The 20119-nt window shown below is 51.4% G+C and overlaps 1 protein-coding gene across 4 annotated transcripts in view; it reads left to right on the forward strand.

Moving 5' to 3' along the window:
- Positions 1–20119, forward strand: part of LOC103754918 (H(+)/Cl(-) exchange transporter 5) — a 40264-nt gene that overhangs the window by 16485 nt on the left and 3660 nt on the right. For all 4 annotated transcript variants that reach the window (XM_018083310.2, XM_008920795.3, XM_018083309.2 and 1 more), the window contains exons 3-11: positions 8103–8254; positions 10327–10426; positions 11824–12008; positions 12671–12793; positions 13240–13446; positions 14021–14101; positions 15172–15714; positions 17028–17214; positions 18374–18772. In XM_018083310.2, the coding sequence (XP_017938799.1) occupies positions 8103–8254; positions 10327–10426; positions 11824–12008; positions 12671–12793; positions 13240–13446; positions 14021–14101; positions 15172–15714; positions 17028–17214; positions 18374–18772 (1977 nt within the window). The remainder of the gene's footprint in view (positions 1–8102; positions 8255–10326; positions 10427–11823; positions 12009–12670; positions 12794–13239; positions 13447–14020; positions 14102–15171; positions 15715–17027; positions 17215–18373; positions 18773–20119) is intronic.

The following is a 20119-nucleotide window of genomic DNA, read 5'->3' on the forward strand; positions in this document are numbered from 1 at the left end:
AGAATCACAGAATCCTTTGGGTTGGAAAAGCCCTATAACACCATCAAGTCCAACCATCCCCCAGCACTGCCAAGGCCATGTCCCCAAGTGCCACATGTCCCCAAGTGCCACATCCACGTGGCAGTTAAATTCCTTCAGGGATGGTGACCCCACCACTGCTCTGGGCAGCCTATGCCAGGGTTGGACAACTCTTTCCATGAAGAAATTTTCCATCATATCCAACCCTGGCACAACCTGAGGCCAAATACCTGAGGAGTGGTTCCCCTGGATGATGTTCTCTGTGTTGGCAGGATGCTCAAGGCCATGGGAGAGGTGACACAGAAGTAAAAGAGGAAATGTAAAAGGGGAAAGAGCTCCTTGCCCAAATGCCAGTTTCAGTTCACCCTGTGACTTTCCCCTGCTGACTTCAGGAGAAGTCAGCTGGCAAATGTTTGGGTGCCAGGTGTGAAACCTGAAGCTGTGGGGGCACAGGTTTGACTGGAGCTGGTGAGGTGGCAACTGATGTTCTCCCTGCAAACCTCTGCCTGGTGTGGTGTTGGATGGGGACCAGGTAGTGATGCCTTTGGGAACGAGAACCCAGCCCTGCCTTACCCCTTCTCCAATGCTGTCAAACTCTCCTGTAAGGGTGGTGGCTTTTCAAATTGAAAGAACACCCAAAACTGGAGCTTCCAGCTCCTGCCAGGTGCCCAGAAGAGGAAGTGTCACCTCCTGCCTGATGGATCTGTAAACCTGGAACGTGTGCGGCAGCTGGAGCTCCTCAGAGCTTTCCTTAGGGGGCCTTGACTGGTGAGTGACAGTGGCAGGGCTCTGCTGGGGACCACCAGCCTTGCTGCTGCTGAAATGTAGATATTCCAAGTGCTTCAGGCCTGTTTCAGTCAAACTACTCTAAACCCAACTGCAGTGGCTTCTCACGCCTGTTTGTGTTACTGAAACCTCACCATGAGTAACATGTTCTCTCCCTCTTATCTCCTCTGGTCTGGACTTCAGCATTTTATCAGTAAAATGTAACAGATAAGACTTTCCTTGATTATTATGTTTTTTTTTTCCACACTGTTAAGTTGTGCTCGGGAGTCAAACTTGGCTTTTTAATCAAATCCCCTGATACTTTTATAGTTTCCCTTGCAGTCTTGGCACTAAGGTAATGGTGTTACAGCAGGAAATGAGGGAATCTTAGCAGTGCTTTCTCAAAGTTGTTGTCAGAGCTGGAATTTACATCTTGACCAAAGGGACAGTCTTTTTAAGGATGCAGAATCCTAGAATCATTAAGTTGTTTGGGTTGGAAAGGGACCTTTGAAGGTCATCTGGTCATTTGGCTTCCCAGTTGTTGTTTCATCTTACTGGTATCACCTTTCTGTTTCACAGTAAAGGTGCCCAGAGCTACATGTGATGTCCAAGGTGCATTTGTGCAGCAGCAAATCTCTGCTGCTTCTTGACTTGAGGAATTAAAAAAAAAAAAAAGAGCTGTTTCCTGGTTGCCTCCCCTCAGTTGTTGAGCAACGACTTGCTGAGTGTTGTCGCAGACACTTGGAGTCAAAGGTGCTGACTTTAGAGCAGGAGGGTTTGCAGTTCTTTTGCTCCTCCTCTAAACCTTGTTTTTTGGCAGTGATTTTCTCCTGCTCCCTTGTATCCCAGCTGTGAGTCTCTAAAGTCAGTCCAAGACATGCTGGTTACCCAAAACACTGCCCAAAGTGTAGTCACCACTTCTCCAGACCTCTTAGAAATACATGGAATAGTCCAGGACAAGCAGAACTGAGTGGGATTCCAGGGTTGCCTTTCTCCTGTTTTGAAAACAGAGGGATTTATTCATCATCCTGTGTCTTTGTCCTGTTGCTTTTCTGTGAGAAAGTTTCCCTGTTACTCCCCAACAGCTTAATTTGCTTTAGATCTTGTAAAGAAAGTTCTGTCCAAAGCTTTGTGGGTACCTAAAACACGGTGGGTTGGATTCTATCTGCAGTCCTGTTGATTGTTGGGTTTTTTTGGATGAAATACAATATTTATGAGGCCTGATTCCTTTAGCCAAATCTGCTGGAAAAGCTACCTTGCCAAGAAACCTCTCCTAAATGAGGGGGTTGCTTCTGCCAACCTTGTTATGAGGGCAAGTCATGCTGATTCCTAGATAGCCCTTTCCAAGACTGTTTGAATGCCAGTGGTTTCCCCTGAATGGGTTAAAGGATGTGGTGGGTGTTTAAGTGAGGTGGCAATGCTGGTTTGTCTTGTGTTTTATTTCAGTGGCCCTTTCCCCACTCGAGCAGTGGGGAGGCAGCACCAGCTCGGGAGGAATAAGATGTAATGCTTGGGAGTCATGGAAGCTTTAAATTGTAGGAGCAAAGGACTGTGTTTCTCTTTCTTTCAGAGGAAGACTTAAACGTGTTTCAGTGGTGGAAGGTCTCCTTTTCTCTGTAGGACTGAATGTTTTTTTCTCTTCGAGCTCTAAAGGCAAGAACTGACAGGTTCTTGACAGGGGGAGGGTTTGAACTGAGAGAGGGGAGATTTAGGTTAGATCTGAGAAATTCTCCCCTGCGAGGGTGGGGAGGCCCTGGCACAGGTTGCCCAGAGAAGCTGTGGCTGCCCCTGGATGCCTGGAAGTGTCCAAGGCCAGGTTGGACAGGGCTTGGAGCAACCTGGTCTAGTGGAAGGTGTCCCTGCCCATGGCAGGGGGTTGGAACTGGATGGGCTTTAAGATCCCTTCCTTCCCAAACCATTCCGTGACTCCACGATCAGAGATCTGAATGCACAGTTTACCCTGACTGATTCCTGGTGCTTATGAACACAAACAGGATTCAGCAGCGAGTTATTCTCCATCTTAAATTAAAAATGTAATTAAAACTTGAAGTGGGAACCTCGGGCTGGCACATCTCCCCTGGCTTTTTTCTCCATCTGCCTTCCTCAGCCAGAGCCCCGGAGTTAATCAGTGAGACCAAAGTCAGCATGTGGAGGGTGTAGGGTTTCAGTCTCGCAGGCAGTGTCTGAATGACAAGTTATCACCAGCAAATTGGAGCTGGAGGAACTTAATCACCAGTCCCTTCGAGCTCTTGTGTACATTGAATGGCAAGATAAAGGTGCTGGTGGGGCCAGGAGGTTGGGAGAGTGCTTTGAAGTATCGACTGTGCTGAGAGGACAAAAGGACAATCCAGTGGCTGCCTGCTGGAAAGACAGTGAGCAAAGAGCAGTTGTTGGGAGCTATTCAGTGAGGAAATTGTGAACTGGGTGGGAAAAGAAAGGAGTCTGTGTGTCAGTACATCAGTGACACCGTGGTCAGGAGCCTGTTGATAAATGTGTGTTTTCCTTTGCTGCATCCTGGCTTGGTGCAGAGCTTTGGAAACGGGGTGCAGAGCAGGTTATGTCCCAGGCTGGTGTGGCAGGAGCATCCCTGGTGGGAGGTGGGGAGCAGGGTGCTCGTGTCTGGGGTGTCCCTCCATGGACAGGCTGGTAAGGGGGTTAAGGGTCAGGTTTGGTGGATCTTTGGGGTTGGACTGTTGGGGTGAAGGGGAGTCAAATGTGTGGGTCAGGGCAATCCCAAGCACAAATCCAGACTGGGTGGAGAATGGATGGAGAACAGCCCTGAGGAGAGGGATTTGGGAGTGTTGGTGAATGAGAAGCTCCACATATCCTGGCTGTGTGCTCTGTACCCAGAAACCTGGGTACAGGTCAGCCTGGGCTGATCCCACAGTGTGGGCAGTAGGGCATGGGGGGGATTCTGTCCCTCTGCCCCCTCAGGTGAGACCCCACCTGCAGAGCTGCCTCCAGCCCTGGGGAACAACATCAGAAGGATGTGGAGCTATTGGAGGAGTCCAGAGGAGGCCCCGGAGATGCTCCGAGGGCTGGAACCCCTCTGCTCTGGAGCCAGACTGGGAGAGCTGGGGGTGTTCACCTGGAGAAGAGAAGGATCCAGGGAGAGCTGAGAGCCCCTTGCAGGGCCTAAAGGGGCTCCAGAAGAGCTGGACAGGGACTTGGGATGAGGACCTGGAGTGACAGGACAAGGGAGAATGGCTTCAAACTTGCATAGGTTGCCCAGAGAAACTGTGGCTGCCTCATCCCTGGAAGTGTTCAAGACCAGGTTGGACAGGGCTTGGAGCAACCGTGTTCTTGTAGAAGGTGTCACTGCCGTGGCAGGAGTGAATGGGATAGCTTAGGTCCCTTCCACCCAGCCTCTGTGACGCTGATCACTGAGTGTGCACTTCACCCTGCCTGATTCCTGCTGCTTATGAGCACAAACGGCATTTTCCAGTGAGTTTTCTCCAGCTCGAAGCCCTGGGCAGCCCCAGCTCTGCAGCTGCCGATCTCTGCAGCAATGGCAGATGGGTTTTAGTCCCGGGAATCCCTTCTGCCAAATAAACTGTCCCGAGTGCTGGGAGCGGCTCCGCTCTCGCCGCTTCGGGGTGCAGCCTCTGCTCTGGAGCCTCGGGATTCCCCATCCCTGGCCAGAGCTGCTCCCTCTGTCCTTGCCTGCGAGCCTGACCCTCTCCCTGTGCCTCTCCAATCCTGTCCCTCGGTGGAGGTGCAAGGGCTGGCTCATGTGACGGTGCCGGTGACGACATGCCGGGTGCGGGGGGGTGCCCAGCGCCGCTGCGGGATCGGAGTCCGGAGGAGGAGGATGCAGCAAGTGCCGCTGTGAGCCCCAGGAACATCCCCCGACCCACGGCCATGGCACAGGCAGACCCCCAGAGGTGCTCCTGAGGAGCGGCTGAGCCAGGGTGAGGAGACACTTGCAGGGGGGAAGAGGTGGCGTGAGCCCAGGGGAGCGTGTCCGTGTGTCCTGCACGCTGCGGAGGCAGCGGGCAAATGCTGGCAGCGGGCAAATGGGCTGCTGCAGTGGGCAAATGCTGGCAGTGGCCCTGGGGCTGGGGGGAAGGCGGTGGGTCAGGGTGGGTGGGCAGTGGGATTTCTGTTGTGTAATGGTCGTGCACTGCCTGCAAACCCCTGGCTTTCCCCGGATTTGCTGGAGCAGGGAAGCGGTGGCAGGGATCTGCAGGTGCCATCGCTGTCCCCTCGCTGCTGGCAGGACCGTTCCTAAACGCCGGGGCTTTGTGGGGGTGGCACCGGGCAGAGTCTCTAAGTTTAACAAGCCCTGTCTGGTTTTCCTGAGACAGAGTCTGAAGTGGAGGATTAATTAACCTGTTCTGGGGAGGTGATCAAAACACTGAGAAATCTGTGTTTAGAGATGAACTGTAACAGAGTCACTTTTCACTTGCTGTCTCTGCCGTTAAATTCTGATTTAGAGATCTGGACATTCCCAACAGGGGGACCTGTGCAATGGCAAAGCATCACTGAGCTCATTTTCCTCCTTTATTCCTATCTGGTTATTCTAGGATCCTTGATTTGCAACCAGCTAAGGCAGGAAATATGATCTTGATAAATATTTATGGCTGTCAGCCATTTTATCATTCTGCATTACTCCTGGAAAAAATATAAGGATGTTTCCTCGTTGTCTTCTGTCAAATGGACAGTTGTGGTGTAGGGCTGGAGACTGCGGGATTCTGCTTTGGGAATGGAAATCCTGGTGCTGTAGGATGGGCAGGCTGGGCTGGGTGGGGATCCTGGAGAGTGGGATCAGGCTCCAAACTGCACCTGCCTGGTGTGGAGTGTGTGAGTCCCTTCTGCATGTGGGATCACACGGGCTGTGGATGTCATCACCCAGGCTGAGGATGGGATCATGGGTGGGATCACACTGGCTGTGCCTGAGGGATTGAGGGGGCCATCAGGGTGTTGCTGGGGGTCCCATGACCCGCAACCCCTCTGGCATTGCAGCTTTGTGCCCTCAGGGTCTGGTTTGTGGTGCTCTGTGGCAGCCCTGAGCTGGGAGAGCATTCCCAGGATAGCTCCAAGTCACTGGTCTGGGCAGTTTTTCTGGGACAGTGAGCATGGAATGCCCCGATCTCAGCTTCTTGCAGAAAATGCTTCTCAGGGTGTTCTGTTTGCTGGGTTTAACTCTCCTTTATTAATACTTTAATTTAGGACAGCTGTATCTTTAATCTTTAGGAAACAGTGCAGTGGATATGCCAAAAAACCCCAGTGGAATAGGCAGTGAGAGCCTGCTGTCTGCAGCACGGAGATGGGAATGGTTGGGGTACTTTAGGAGAGTTGGTCATTCCTGTAGAAGCAAAAAGAACCCCTCAGGCTGGGCTGCCTGGTCTGGGGATGGGTGTGCAGGGGAGTCACTCACCTGCTTTTCAAGGTGGATTTGGTGTTGTCTTTGGCATTGCTGAGCTTGGTGAACTCATCATTCCCCCCAGAGCCACCTCATCCCTGGGAATGTGGCCGTGGTAGTTCCTTGTCTGGGGGGCATGAAGGCCTGGATGGATTCTGGCTTCCCACAATGCTCTCACCAGCCATCAGTAACCACCCCTCCATCCCCAAATCTATATTCCAGCTTTCCCAGAGCACAAGGATATTAAAAATACACTGTAGTGTGAGGTGGGGGGCCCTGGAACTGGGAATTGGATGTGGATGACTGTGGTGAGAAGGTCTGGTGTGCCACAGAGTCTCCCAGGTGGGCACTGGGATGTTGTGTGTCCCCATGGAGCTGGGTCAGACCCTGCTGAGCTCAGTTCTGCCACGGGCACAGTCTCCTTGTCCTTTGGTGGCCTTGGCTGTGAAGGGCTGCAGCTCTGGGCTGCAGGTGGGACTCGCTGAGCTGCAGGTGGCTGGGAGGAGGCCTTGGCTTGTCCCCTGTACCAGATCCCTGCTCCAGGCAGCTCCCATTGCCTTGGAGGCCGTGGGTAGCACTACCCAGGCGGGCAGGAGGAGCTCCAGGTACCTCAGTGCTCCACGGCCTCCCACCTGACTGGCTGTTGTTATCCGGGGGATTTATTCAGGGAGGTTCTGGTCCATTAGGTTTATAGAAGAGCGCTTGGAATTTCCAGTGGGGATATTTGAACAGGGAAGCCTTGATGCCAGTTTGGGTATTTCCAAGCTTTTTGCCTCAAAAATGTCATTAAAGCCAGGAATTCCTTGCAGCTCTTGCCAAACCTGCCCTGTTTGCTTCCCAGTGCAAGCTGGGGCTCATGGCCTGTGCTCTCACCATTGGGAAGAGCTCTGGAGGACTCCAGTTCACCTTCTTTTTGTCCCAGATGAAGTGAGGAGCCTTTTTAAGTGGGTTATTTTGTGGTGGTTGTCAGTTCTGTACATGACTCATCTTGTTTTCCCGTGCCTTCTTCCCTGTGAAGAAGCAGCTGTGCCAATCTGGGAGATGGGTTGGGAAGACATCACAGCTCTCTTTTCCCCTCCTGCTTTAGATGATGGGGCAGAGGGCAGCTGTTTGAATTCCTTATTTTTCCCATCTGGAGACACCTTTGCCCCGGTGATAGCTGCAACCTAAATACACTGAGTGAAATATCAACCATTATCCTTCTGTCTGGGAGTTTTAACCCTGCTCTTCCCCAGCACTTCCCAGTTTTGATTGGATTTTGGCTTTTGCCCTTCTGTTTTTCCCTCTGGATGACTGGAGACACTTAGTGTCTTACAGAACCACGATTTTGGGGGTGTACACCCACACTAACCATCATTTTCCATAGGCTGGAGCAGGTTAGGCAGGAGGTTGAGTGGTTTGGCTGAGTTCTCTCCACCAAGGGAGGCTGCAAGCCTCAGTCTGGTGTTTTCCCAACGGTATCCCACTTGATACCACTATTTCTGCTTTCCATGCCCCACTGGATGCTTTGCTTTCCCTGTTTCCCTGCTCCTATTCATGCCCTCCTGCCCACCACGACCAGATCCACCTGGGATTCCCTTCAGCTCTCCTGGGGGGTCTCAAATATTCCCCTTCTCCTCTGCCTCTCCCCTCTGCTTACTTCAAATGGCAAAATATCCTCACGGCAAGTACTGGATTTAGGGAAAAGTCAACATCTAGTGATGATTCACTTTGGTTTTGAACGGTCATTTCCAGGAACAGCCCCATCTCCATGTGAGCTGCTGGAGCTGGGAAGGCTGTACCTGGCACAGATCACCTGGGAAGGTGTGCCTGGGGTATTTAGCTTGGGAACATCTCAGCAGCTCTTTGTTCCCACTGAAATCTGTGCTTTCCCCCCCTTAATTAGTGTTTGGGGGTTTTATAAAAAAGGGGGAAACTAAGAAATGCTCAATTTTCCCCGTTCCTCCCCCACCAGGCTTTTCCACGTATAATGGAGGAGGGATGAATGGCAAAAGCACCATGATGGATTTCCTGGAGGAACCTCTTCCTGGAGTGGGCACCTATGAAGATTTTAACACTATAGACTGGGTGCGAGAGAAATCCAGGGACCGGGACAGGCACAGGGAGGTAAAAATTCCTACTGCTCCTCACTGGCACTGAGGGCAGGATAATTAACTTTGTTAATCTTAGTTCTGATTGCTGGGGTAGGGAGGCACTTCCTGGAGACACCTGGGATGAAGGGGTTACCCTTAGGATGGGAGGTGAGAGCTTCAGTTAGAGGAAAAGGAGCCTTAAATCCCCCATGTTGCAGTTTATCAGTTGCTACTTCTCTTCTGAAGACTTTTATTTATTTAAAATGTGGGTTTCAGATAGGCAAACCAGCCTGTTTTTCTGCTTTCACAACTGCAAAGGTGAAAGATGCTCTTTCTGTTGGAATTTTTTTTGTTTGAGAAGTGCAGTTCTTCCAGAATTCTTCCAGAATCCCTTTGCACCACTGTGCAATTAAAGGAATTTGCTCAGAAAGCAAGGGGGACTTTAAATGAACTACCCATGTCCTCAGTCTGCTCCTGCCTTGCTGACAGCACTCTTGGAGGGTGATGACTGAACTCAATTTGTCTATTTGTTTCCCAAAATATTCTTTGATTCTTTATTTTTTTTCCCTGGGCCTCACAAAACAACTTGTGTCTTTGCTAGCAGGACCCAAATAGAGCACACACTCTGCTCAGGGTGTGAATAAATACAAGAAATACAGCATAATGCCCAAAAATTTGAGTGAGTGCAGACCCAGCCAAGGGGCTTTGTGTCCCTGCTGCCTCCTGCCCCAAAACTGGTCCTGTTATTGGGTTAAGGGTCCAAACCCCAAAGCCTTGTCACAGGTGTGGGTACAAAGGTGGTGCCCATCAGCGTGGCACAGTTTCCTGTCTGCAGAGATCAGAGAATCATGGAATGGTTTGGGTTGGAAGGACCTTAAAGATCATCCAGTTCTAACCCCCTGCCATGGGCAGGGACACCTTCCACTAGCCCAGGTTGCTCCAAGCCCTGTCCAACCTGACCTTGAACAATTCCAGGGATGGGGCAGCCACAACTTCTCTGGGCAACCTGTGCCAGGGCCTCCCCACCCTCACAGCCAGGAATATCCTTCCCAATATTGCATCTAACCCTGCCCTCTGGCAGTGGGAAGCCATTCCTCTTTGTCCTGTGACTCCAGGCCCTTGTCCAGAGTTCCTTTCCAGCTCTCTTGGAGCCCCATTAGGCACTGGAAGGGACTCTAAGGTCTCCTGGGGGAGCCTTTTCTTCTCCAGACTGGACAACCCCAGCCTGTCTTCTTAGGAGAGATCAAATCAGGTCAAGGCAGAAGTTAGGGCTGGCCCAAGAGGTGTGGGGTTTGTCCAATGGAAAGAAATCTAAAGGAAATAGTTTTGGCAGCCACCCCAAGCCCTCCTGGATTCCATCACAGGGATCAGTGTGGCATTTGGAAAAACCCAACAGATGCTCATCCAGGCAGAAAGGATTCTTACTGCGTTTATTCCTCATTTAGTGGGCATTAGTTGTGTGCATCAATGTGCCTTTTTATCTGGGAATAATAGTGGTGAGCTGGAATGTTTCCCTTGGGAGAGGCAGCTGGGTACTGGGGGCACACAATGGCTGTTCTGTCCCCCTTTGTCTGCCTGTCAGGAGCAGTGAGACTGACAGATCAGCTCAGCCTGGGGCATCTGGGATGGGGCTGAGTCTCACTTCCCAGTGCCACCATTGGCTGCTTCCCAGCCTGACCATTCCTCTGTGCTGGCATTAAACCTGTGACCCCCTTGTGTCTGTATCCTTGAGGTCCTGGCACAGAGAAGCTGTGGCTGCCCCATCCCTGGAAGTGTCCAAGGCCAGGTTGGATGGGGCTTGGAGCAACCTGGGATAAGGAAGGTGTCCCTGCCCATGGCAGGGGGTTGGAATGGGTGACCTTCAAGGTCCCTTCGCACCCAACTCATTCTGGGATTCCATGACCCTTGATCCATTCTCCTACACCTCCCAACCAGAGCTGCATTTACTGTACCAGCTGTAGGAGCAGCTGCTGTGTGATGCTTTTTCTCTCCCCTCACCCCCCCAAAGTACAGTGACAGTGTCACCAAGTAGGTCTTAGAGCATTTACACCGCAGTGGATCAGTGTCCTCATGGATTTTTGTTTCCTTTTGCAAACCCTTTCCCAGATCACCAACAGAAGCAAAGAGTCCACCTGGGCGCTGCTGCACAGCGTGAGCGATGCCTTCTCGGGCTGGCTGTTGATGCTCTTCATTGGGTTGTTGGCAGGTAAGAACAAACCTCCAGGGAAAACTAATTCCCGTGCTACAGCATCGGGATCAATTCCTCCACAAGCCCTGGCAGGTCCCTGGAGCAGGATTTGTCCCTGGAGTGAGGACTTGTGCTGCCACCGAGGGCTCTGCCGCTGCATTGTAGTTCACAGAGAATTATTTTTAAGTGTTTTGAGGCCACGTTTTTGCAAAAGCAAAGTACAAAACTGGGGCTGAGAGCTGTCCTGGACACTGCTCTGGATCTGCTGCTGGTACAGAGCTCTGAAACAAATCAAAAAATGTTAATTAAAGCAGAGCTGATGGAAATGCTGGGCTGGAGGAGAGTGCTGTGCTTTGTGTATGTCTGTGCCAAGCGCTCCTCGGGGGCACTGCAGAGGTTAATGCCAAGGACTGCCAACAAGAGTTACTTCTTTTTTGATTGTTTTTTTCCCACTTTACTTGGATATAAAAAGGAAGAGGTGTTTTTTGGAAGTCAGCTTCTTTCAGAGGTTGGCTGGCTGAGACCTTTTAAATGACTTAGAAGCAAACTTTGGCCCTAGGGCAGCAGGAGTAAATCCCTTGGATACAGATCTTCCCGATAGGAAGCAGCAAAGCATCTGTCACGAGGGTCGAAGTGAAATCTCCTGTTAATGGTTACCCAGGAAGGCTGCTGGCCAGTTTGTCATTAACTGCTGGATTTGCTGAATGTTGGTTGCAACCTCTGAAGCTTGTGCTGCCACTTGCTCCTAAGGATCAGAGGTCTCTGTTCCTGGCCTCTGCTTTGCTCCAGGGGGTTGGGTGAGAGCAGAGCTGATCCCAGTGATCTTTGGGGATCACAGAAGTTATTAATAGAAATTGCATGAAGATTCCTCTTCTAAAATCCAAATTAACTTCTGTGCTGGCTCTGCTGGCGTTGTTTCACTTGGCACAGTTGTAACTTTCCCCTCCTTTATTTTTCTTTTTTTGATTTGGCATTGGAAATGTTTTTTCCAAATTCAGAGTTATTCCTGTCACAGTGTCGGCGTTGTTGGTGCAGCTCCTGGATTCTGGTGACACATTTTGTCTGAGTCCTCCAGGAATGTTGCTGTGCTATATTTAATAAACAGTTTTTCAGTGTCATTGGGAAGAATTAATTGCTGAGGATGCAGGGTGGGTTTGAACACAGTCAGCCTTTGAAATATCATCAGCCGTGCTGTTCCCTCACCTGCTCTTTTCAATATATTGAAATTATTCAAAACCAAGCAAATCTGCCCCTTTAGCTCTCCACAGAAGGAATTGTAGGCAGAAATACCAGTGTTTCTCTGTGTGTTGGAGGGTGAGTCAGGAACTAGTGGGGCAGGCTGTGACCTTCAGGTGTTTGAGTGTGCACAAGGTGATTATTAAACTATTTTGTTTTTTTTTTTCCCTTTAAACCAGGTTCCTTGGCAGGGCTGATCGACATCTCTGCCCACTGGATGACAGATCTGAAGGAAGGAGTGTGCTTGGCAGGGTTCTGGTTCAACCATGAGCACTGCTGCTGGAAATCCAACACCACCTTCACCGACAGAGACAAGTGTCCCGAGTGGAAGAGCTGGTCCCAGCTCATCCTCGGCTATGGAGAGGTAACTGCAGCTGGTTTTGCTACTGGATTCCCCAGTTACCCAGCCTGGGTCATCCCAGGGAGTGATCTGGGTGTAGATGCCAGAAGTCCAAGCTCTGGGTGGTTCAGTGGTTAAACACTCATCGTTGGGGTCTTCCAAGGGTGTCAACAAGTTACTAATGTGTTGTCCTCAGAGGGGGATGTGGGGAAGCAAAACACTGCCAGTTTTACAGGTGCAATATGTTAGTTGTGTGTCCAAGATGTGGTGCTTGGAGGGTATTTTGCCCATGAACATTTTGGGGGAATGTCATGGGCTCCAGTCCTGTGTTTGAGGCAGCCCTATGCAGTGGAGCAGCTGCTTGACTGGGACAACACTGAGCCACTTCCAAGCTGAGGTTGAACTTGATCGTCCTAGAGGTCTTTTCCAGCCTAAATAATTCCATGATTCTACTCCAGCAAACCTTGTTTGCTGTTTAATGAATGGCTTTTGGAGGTGGGATTGGTTCATCCCCATAACCCAGCACATGTACCTTGAAACCTCAGGCTTAGGGGAGCTCTCTCCATTTTTGGCTGATAACTCTCTGAGATGACCTGCTGTTTCTCTGTGCTCACTTCAGTGCACAGGTTTGATATGGGGTCACTTGAAATGATCTAATTTGGGCATTTTTCTCTGTTTTTTTTCAGGGGGCGTTTGCGTATATTCTCAACTACTTCATGTACGTTGTCTGGGCCTTGATGTTCTCCCTTCTTGCTGTGCTACTTGTGAAGGGGTTTGCTCCATATGCCTGTGGCTCAGGGATCCCAGAGGTGAGTGAGAACGACAGTGGGTTGTTTTTCAGGTGGGGTAGGGGATCCACCATCCAAAACTTACACACACTTGCTATGGAATAACTTCTTCCACTTCAGGTAGTGGTTTAACGTATGGGTGTTTTTCCAAGCCATCCTGAAACATGTCTAGTTCTAAAATATCCGTGCAATCCCTTTAAAAATTAAGATGTTTTGGCATTTACTGCAGGAGGTACTGCTTGGGTGTTTTTCCATCAGGGATAGGGGCCCTGGAGGAAGGACTCAGGTGGCTGGTTCTGCCTTTACACGGAGGGATATTTTTACAGACTCTTAAGTTACTTTTGATAGCTCGTGGAGGGCGCTCTGAAAGCTGTAGGGAAGGGTAGGGTTGGGAATGCCCAGTAAATCAGGAGCTCTGACCAGGGCTTGAATGAAAGCCTGTAGAGCTTTGTGTGCTTGACTTCCAGATCAAAACTATCTTAAGTGGTTTCATCATTAGAGGCTACCTGGGCAAGTGGACGCTGGTCATCAAAACCATCACCCTCGTGCTGGCCGTGTCCTCGGGGCTGAGCCTGGGCAAGGAGGGGCCCCTGGTCCACGTCGCCTGCTGCTGTGGGAACATCCTGTGCCATCTCTTCACCAAGTACCGCAAGAATGAAGCCAAGCGCAGGGAGGTACGTGGAGACACCGAAGTGGGGAGGTCGTGGCTCTGGGGCTTCCCCCTGGGGGTAAACTGTTCTGTTCTGGCATGTTCTCCGTGTGCCAGTGTGTACCACGTGTGCCAATGTACCTTCTGCTGAACCAAACCTGGCAGAAACCACTGGGTGGGCTGGCAGGGTTTGGAGGGCTCCAGAGCACCTCCACGTATGTTACACCCTGCTGGGACACAGGGGGAATGTGAGACAGGAAAACTCAGGGTGTTCTGTGGGGTGAAATTACTGCTTTTGTATTGTACTGAAGCTTTATCTGAGGTGAAATCGGTTGAAACAGAAGAGGAAGTTGCCAGTGATGCCACTTCTACCCATTTGGGGCTGGGACTGTTGAAATGCTAACACTGATTTTTTTGGAGCTACTTCTCCCTCGGGAATTGGCTCACTCCACCTTTTCCCTGCTGCCTTTAAGGCAGGTCAGACCCAGCTGACCGTGCACTGGCTGGAGATAAACATGTACAAATTTAAGTGAAGGCAAACAGAAGAAAGGAGTGGTTGGGAGGGCTGAGAAGTCTGACTGCCTTTGTCCCTCCCTCAGGTGCTCTCAGCAGCCGCCGCTGCCGGCGTGTCGGTGGCTTTTGGTGCGCCCATCGGAGGAGTGCTCTTCAGCCTGGAAGAGGTAACCTTGGCTCTTGAGCTGGTTTAGTGCAGAACTGGCCCTGCTGGGTTAAAAACACAGCCCACTCCTGCCTGCCGGGCTGTGGAAAGCAGAACCTCTGGAATACTGTATGTACAAGGCCAACCTAAAAGCTAGTTGGGGGTTCAGGTAATTCTTATGAGTGCTGGAGGGTTAATTTTGGATCATGTCTGTCTGTAGCTTTGCCATAAACTGGTTGGTTCCCCCGGTCTGTCCATGCTTGGCATCGCTGACTGCTCACAGCCACAGCTGTGTTTTCCATATAGAATCACAGAATCACTGAGGTTGGAAAAGACCTCCAAGTCCAACCTGTGACTGATCCCTACCTTGGCAACCAGACCAGAGCAGAGTACCACATCCATCCCTCCAGGGATGGGGACTTTACCTCCTCCCTGGGCAGCCCCTTCCAATGTTTAACAACCCTTTCAGTGAAGAAATTCCTCCTGTTGTCCAACCTGACCCTCCCCTGGCAGAGCTTGAGGGCCATTTCCTCTTGTCCACTCTCCTGACAGCTCTGTCCCAGGATACTGGGGAACAAACTTCTCTGACTTATCAACCCCCTTTTCTTCCCAAGGAGCTTCTAAACCTTGATCTCTTGATCTCAGGTGTGAAAAGATCATGACTGCTTGCCTCAAGGCTTAGCTCAGGGGAGGGCCATGATGGCTTTCAGAGGAGGGCTGGAATGGATTTGCTCAGCTGAGCACTAGTTGTGGTGGCAGCAATAGCAGGTGCTGCTGTTTGGCACTTTGGACCTTGCAGAGCCACACAGTTCTCCAGAATCAGCTCATGGCTGATGTGTAACACCTTTTATTATCCGAGTGAGTCGCTTCAGGGATCGCAGAGGGCACTTGCTGCAGTGGAAGTGGGGATGCCAGGGCCCATCCCGCTCATTGCAACCGCTGTTGACCGGGAACTCCAAATCAAGCCTGGGCTGCTTGGCTGGAGAGGAGGGAATGAGCCAGCAGACATGGATCTCTGCCCTGGCTCTACTTCCTGCAGTGGGGCAGTGACAGGTGTTAAAGTGACCAAATCTGCTTTGTTGTTGCCTTCAGGTGAGTTACTACTTCCCTCTCAAGACGCTGTGGCGCTCCTTCTTCGCCGCGCTGGTCGCTGCCTTCACCCTGCGCTCCATCAACCCCTTCGGGAACAGCCGCCTCGTTCTCTTCTACGTGGAGTTTCACATGCCATGGCACCTGCTGGAGCTGGTGCCCTTCATCCTGTTGGGAATATTTGGTGGACTCTGGGGAGCTTTCTTCATACGCAGCAACATCGCCTGGTGCCGGCGGCGCAAGACGACCCGGCTGGGCAAATACCCCGTGCTGGAGGTGTTTGTGGTCACGGCCATCACAGCCATCCTGGCCTTCCCCAACGAGTACACCAGGATGAGCACCAGCGAGCTCATTTCAGAGCTCTTCAACGACTGTGGGATTTTGGACTCGTCCAAGCTGTGCGAGTACGTGAATGATTTCAACAGCACCAAGGGGGACGACCTGCCGGACCGCGCTGCCGGCCCGGGCGTGTACACGGCCATGTGGCAGCTGGCTCTGGCCCTCATCATGAAGGTCTTCATCACCATCTTTACCTTTGGCATGAAGGTGAGGCTTGCTGTAAAGGACTCCTGGTCTTAAAGTATAATTTCCTCCCTAACCGGACATGTTTTCCCCCCAGGCTCTGCTCTAAGGTGACAGGCTGCAGTTATTGGTCTTGCCCCTCGTACCTGAGGGCAGTAGAAACCTTCCATCCTGAGTACGAGCACCAAATGCAGTCACAAAACTGGTGTCTCAGGGCTCCACATCCTGTTTTCCAGACACAGAATTGTCCTGCTTCAGGCCTTTTCAATATATATGTGGTACAGATGCAACAGCTAATTGCAAAGCAATCGATACCTTAATTTGTAAATGCTTAATCGTAGCTGTCCCTTGCTCAGATGGTTTGGAACTCATTTAGTGCAGCCTCTGGAGCTGCAGTTGTAGTGCCCAGGTCTGAGCTCTCCTGCAGTGGGATTCATGTGGTGGAGCTGAGTATCTCCCCCTTTCCCCAATCCTCAAGGATCTGCCCAGAAAGGTGACCCCACCACAGAGGTTTGGCATTGTTGTTGCCCTGAGGTGATCGCTGACATTCCAAGGCAACCATTGAGTCTGTAAGAGAGATAGACAAGGTGTGACAAAGCTGTATGGCCACTGTGGAAATGAAAGGGGAGGGAGGGAATTCCCTGATTCAAACAACAGGTGCTTTCAGAGTCCTGGAACAGCACAACAGAGCTGAAACGTTCTGGCAGTGGCTTTGCTGGGTGTCACTTGTGCTGCGTGTGCTAATTCCCTGTCACAGTGGAGTTTGAATTTCTGGCAGGGAAGAAGGATGATTCCACGCCCAGTGTGTGAATGAAGAGAGTGGGAAAATCCCGTGCCTGCAATAAACATGTGGTGGTGTGGTTGGAAAGGCGTGGAGTTAGCGGGGTGAGGGTGAAGGTTGGTTATGTTCTCTTTTGAGAAGAGCTTGTCCTGTTCCACACCAACCAATTGTGTGGCTGGTTCTCCTGGTCAGAAAGGAGACAATTCAGACTCTCTTGCAGAGAATTTGGAGCACGAGGGTGCAGGAAGGGCAGAGGGGACAGGGCTTGGAGTAAGCTGCTCTAGTGGAAGGTGTTCCTGCCCGTGGCAGGGGGTGGAACTCAATGAGCTTTAAGGTCCCTTCCAACCCAAACCACTCTAGTATTCTCTGATCCTCGACAGTTTTTATGTCCCTGCTCATTGCGTGGGGGTTGGACTATAGAAGACCTTTAAAACATCGCTTCCAACCCCACAGTTCTGTGACTTGAACTCCAGCAAACCCTCTAACTGTGTCCGTTTGGGGGTTCCATCCCTCATCTGTGAAGCCTCCGGCGCTCACCGACACGTTGTTCCCACAGGTGCCCTCGGGCCTCTTCATCCCCAGCATGGCCGTGGGGGCCATCGCAGGGCGGCTGCTGGGGGTGGCCGTGGAGCAGCTGGCCTTCTACCACCACGACTGGGCCATCTTCAGCGGCTGGTGCAGCCAGGGGGCCGACTGCATCACCCCCGGCCTCTACGCCATGGTGGGCGCCGCGGCGTGTCTGGGTAAGCACAGCCCTCCCCAGGGCCGGCCCGCGGGCCGGGGCTTGCTTGGCCACGTGAAGGGGCGTTGTAGGGGTTGAAGGTTGGAATTCGGGTGATCTTAGGGGTCTTTTTCAGCTTTAATCACAGAACGGTTTGGGTTGGAAGGGACCTTAAAGATCATCTTGTTCTGCCTCTCAGTGGCTCTGTGGTGGAGGAGCTGCAGTTGTGGCAGGCCATCGAAGCTGGCTTCACCTCTGGAGCCTCAGGGCACTTAGCAGAATGTGCCATGTGTTTCTCATCCTGTTGGTGTTCTTTTACCAGCCCCAACCTGGTGCTGGACACGGCAGGCTCCGGTGGGAAGCTCCAGAGTGGGAGCCAGGACAGATGAGGCTGCCCAGGGACTTACATTTTCCTATGGGATTTTTAAAGTAAAATGTTTTAATTCATTTTACTTCCTGTTCTGGCCTAAAGTATTGTGATGCAATTCTGCTTTCAAGTGTTTTTTGGTAACACTTCTCCCTCTTGGCTGAGTTTGAGGGTTTGGGTGCATGTGATCCAACTTCACTTTCCAATCCTTCCAGACCTGTAATTCCCAATCCTCTTCTCCACAAAATATGTGTAACTCTTAAGGCATTACTTTATCAGGAAAAACTCTCAGGAACAATAAAAACATGTTACCAAACCCCATCTTGGACCTTTTTAGAGGGGATGCAACTTATCTGATCAACCTGGTCTAGTGGAAGGTGTCCCTGCCCATATCAGGGGGTTGGAACAAGATAGACTTTAAGATTCCTTCCAGCCTTCTGGGATTGTTTGAATGTAATGGGAAAATAAATAGAAATATGGAACATAAATCCAGTTCAACTTCATTTACAGTTCTGTTTGCTACTGGGCAGTACTGAAGTGCCCCTTTAGAGGTTGGGTATTGGAATGAAATGTTGCTTTGGGACTTGAATCTCAAAAGCATAATTAAAATGTGCCGAGACAAAACCCCACAGAAACCTCGCACCCCATCCCACGGACGGAGGGTTCCACTCATGCCAGAGCCCAACAGCACCACCTGTGCTGGTACCAGCCTTTCTCTGGGTGGCAGAGGGCGGGTGAAACACACCTGGGAGCGGGTGGAAAATCCCCCAAATCACCCGTTTGTGTCGTCTGCCTTCCTGTGCTGTGCCTGCAGGCGGGGTGACCCGAATGACCGTGTCGCTGGTGGTCATCATGTTCGAGCTCACGGGGGGGCTGGAGTACATCGTGCCCCTGATGGCAGCAGCCATGACCAGCAAGTGGGTGGCCGACGCCATCGGGCGGGAAGGGATTTACGACGCCCACATCCGGCTCAACGGGTACCCCTTCCTGGAGGCCAAGGAGGAGTTCTCGCACAAGACGCGGGCCATGGACGTGATGAGGCCGCGCAAGAACGACCCTCCCCTGACGGTCATCACCCAGGACAGCATGACCGTGGAGGACGTGGAGACCATCGTCACGAACACCACCTACAGCGGCTACCCCGTGGTGGTGTCCCGGGCGTCCCAGCGCCTGGTGGGCTTTGTCCTCAGGAGGGACCTCATCATTTCGATTGGTAAGGGGCGACACTGCGCGGGGCAGTGCTGCTTTCAGAGGCCTTAAATGCCACCTGAGGAGTTCAGACACCCCTTGTGCTGGTGGCTGTGCTTCCTGGTGCCTCCTGCTTGCATCGGATGTGAAGGGCAGGGTGGCTTGTCACGGAATCCCAGAATCACTTGGAAAAGACCTCCAAATCCAACCTGGGACCAATCCCCACCTTGTCACCCAGCCCAGAGCACTGAGTGCCACATCCAAGTTGTTCCTTGAACACCTCCAGTGATGAGGACTCTCAGCACCTCCCTGGGCAGCCCCTTCCAATGTTTAACAGCCCTTTCTGTGAAGAAGTTCCTTCTGATGTCCAACCTCCCCTGGTGCAGCTTGAGGCTGTGTCCCCTTGTCCTGTCACTTGTTACCTGGGAGAAAGGGCTGACCCCCACCTTGCTACAGTGTCCTTTCAGATCCTTGTAGAGTTGTCCAGTGCCATTAGTGTGGCTCTGCTGAGTTTGTGAACTTCAAGGCATGGTTGTGAAGTGTGAGGCTCCTTTCCAGCAAGAGCAAAGCCTTCCTGGCTTTGTGGTGACTGAATGTGGGAAGCTTTGTGAACTGGTCATGGCTCAAACCTGTCTGGTTGGTCCAGGTGCTGAATATTGGGTCACTGCCCAGGTGGGTTGAGGGAGGTGGGTCCTGAGCTCTCTTTGTCTGTGGTAGGGCTAGAGGAGTTTTATAATTAAGTTTCTTCGTCCGCAAATCAACTCCACGTGTTCCTTCTCTCTTTTCAGGTGAGATTTCTGCCTTGGTTTCAGGATATTCAGTACAGTTTTTGGAGCATGTGACTGTTGCTCTTGCTCTCCTGAATCAGTACCTGGGCAAATGCTTATGTCAACAGGGAACAAAATATCTAGGAACAAGTGCACTGTGACATTCTGTGCATTGCCTGCCTTCTGTGAGGCAGCTCTGTAGTACCACCACACATGCCCTTGTGTTCCTTGGAATCTCCAGGGATTCACTAAGAGTGATCCTGGTGTTTGGGCTACCAGGCCAGCCCGCTCCCAGGGAGTCTTGGAATGCTGCTATTGAGTTGCAATGTGGCAGGTACCCATGTTACCTGTGTGTGCTCTCGTGGGAAGGTCTGAGGGATGGCCAGTGCTTGACATGTTTTCCAATCCTGACCCAAGTGACCTCCATGGAGCCTATGCAAGTCGTTAAGGGCTTAAAAATAGTCCTTTAACTGCTCTGCATGGGACCCAAATTGGTGACTTATAAAAGTACAAAGCATTTTATCTACTGCCTCTTAAAACTGGGAAGTTAAAGATCTCCAGAACTTGTATTTACCTGGCCAGAGCACAATGCTGAGGTGCAGCAG

Source organism: Manacus vitellinus, unplaced genomic scaffold (assembly GCF_001715985.3).
Source record: "Manacus vitellinus isolate BGI_N305 unplaced genomic scaffold, ASM171598v3 scaffold_62_pilon, whole genome shotgun sequence".
Classification (NCBI taxonomy): domain Eukaryota; kingdom Metazoa; phylum Chordata; class Aves; order Passeriformes; family Pipridae; genus Manacus; species Manacus vitellinus.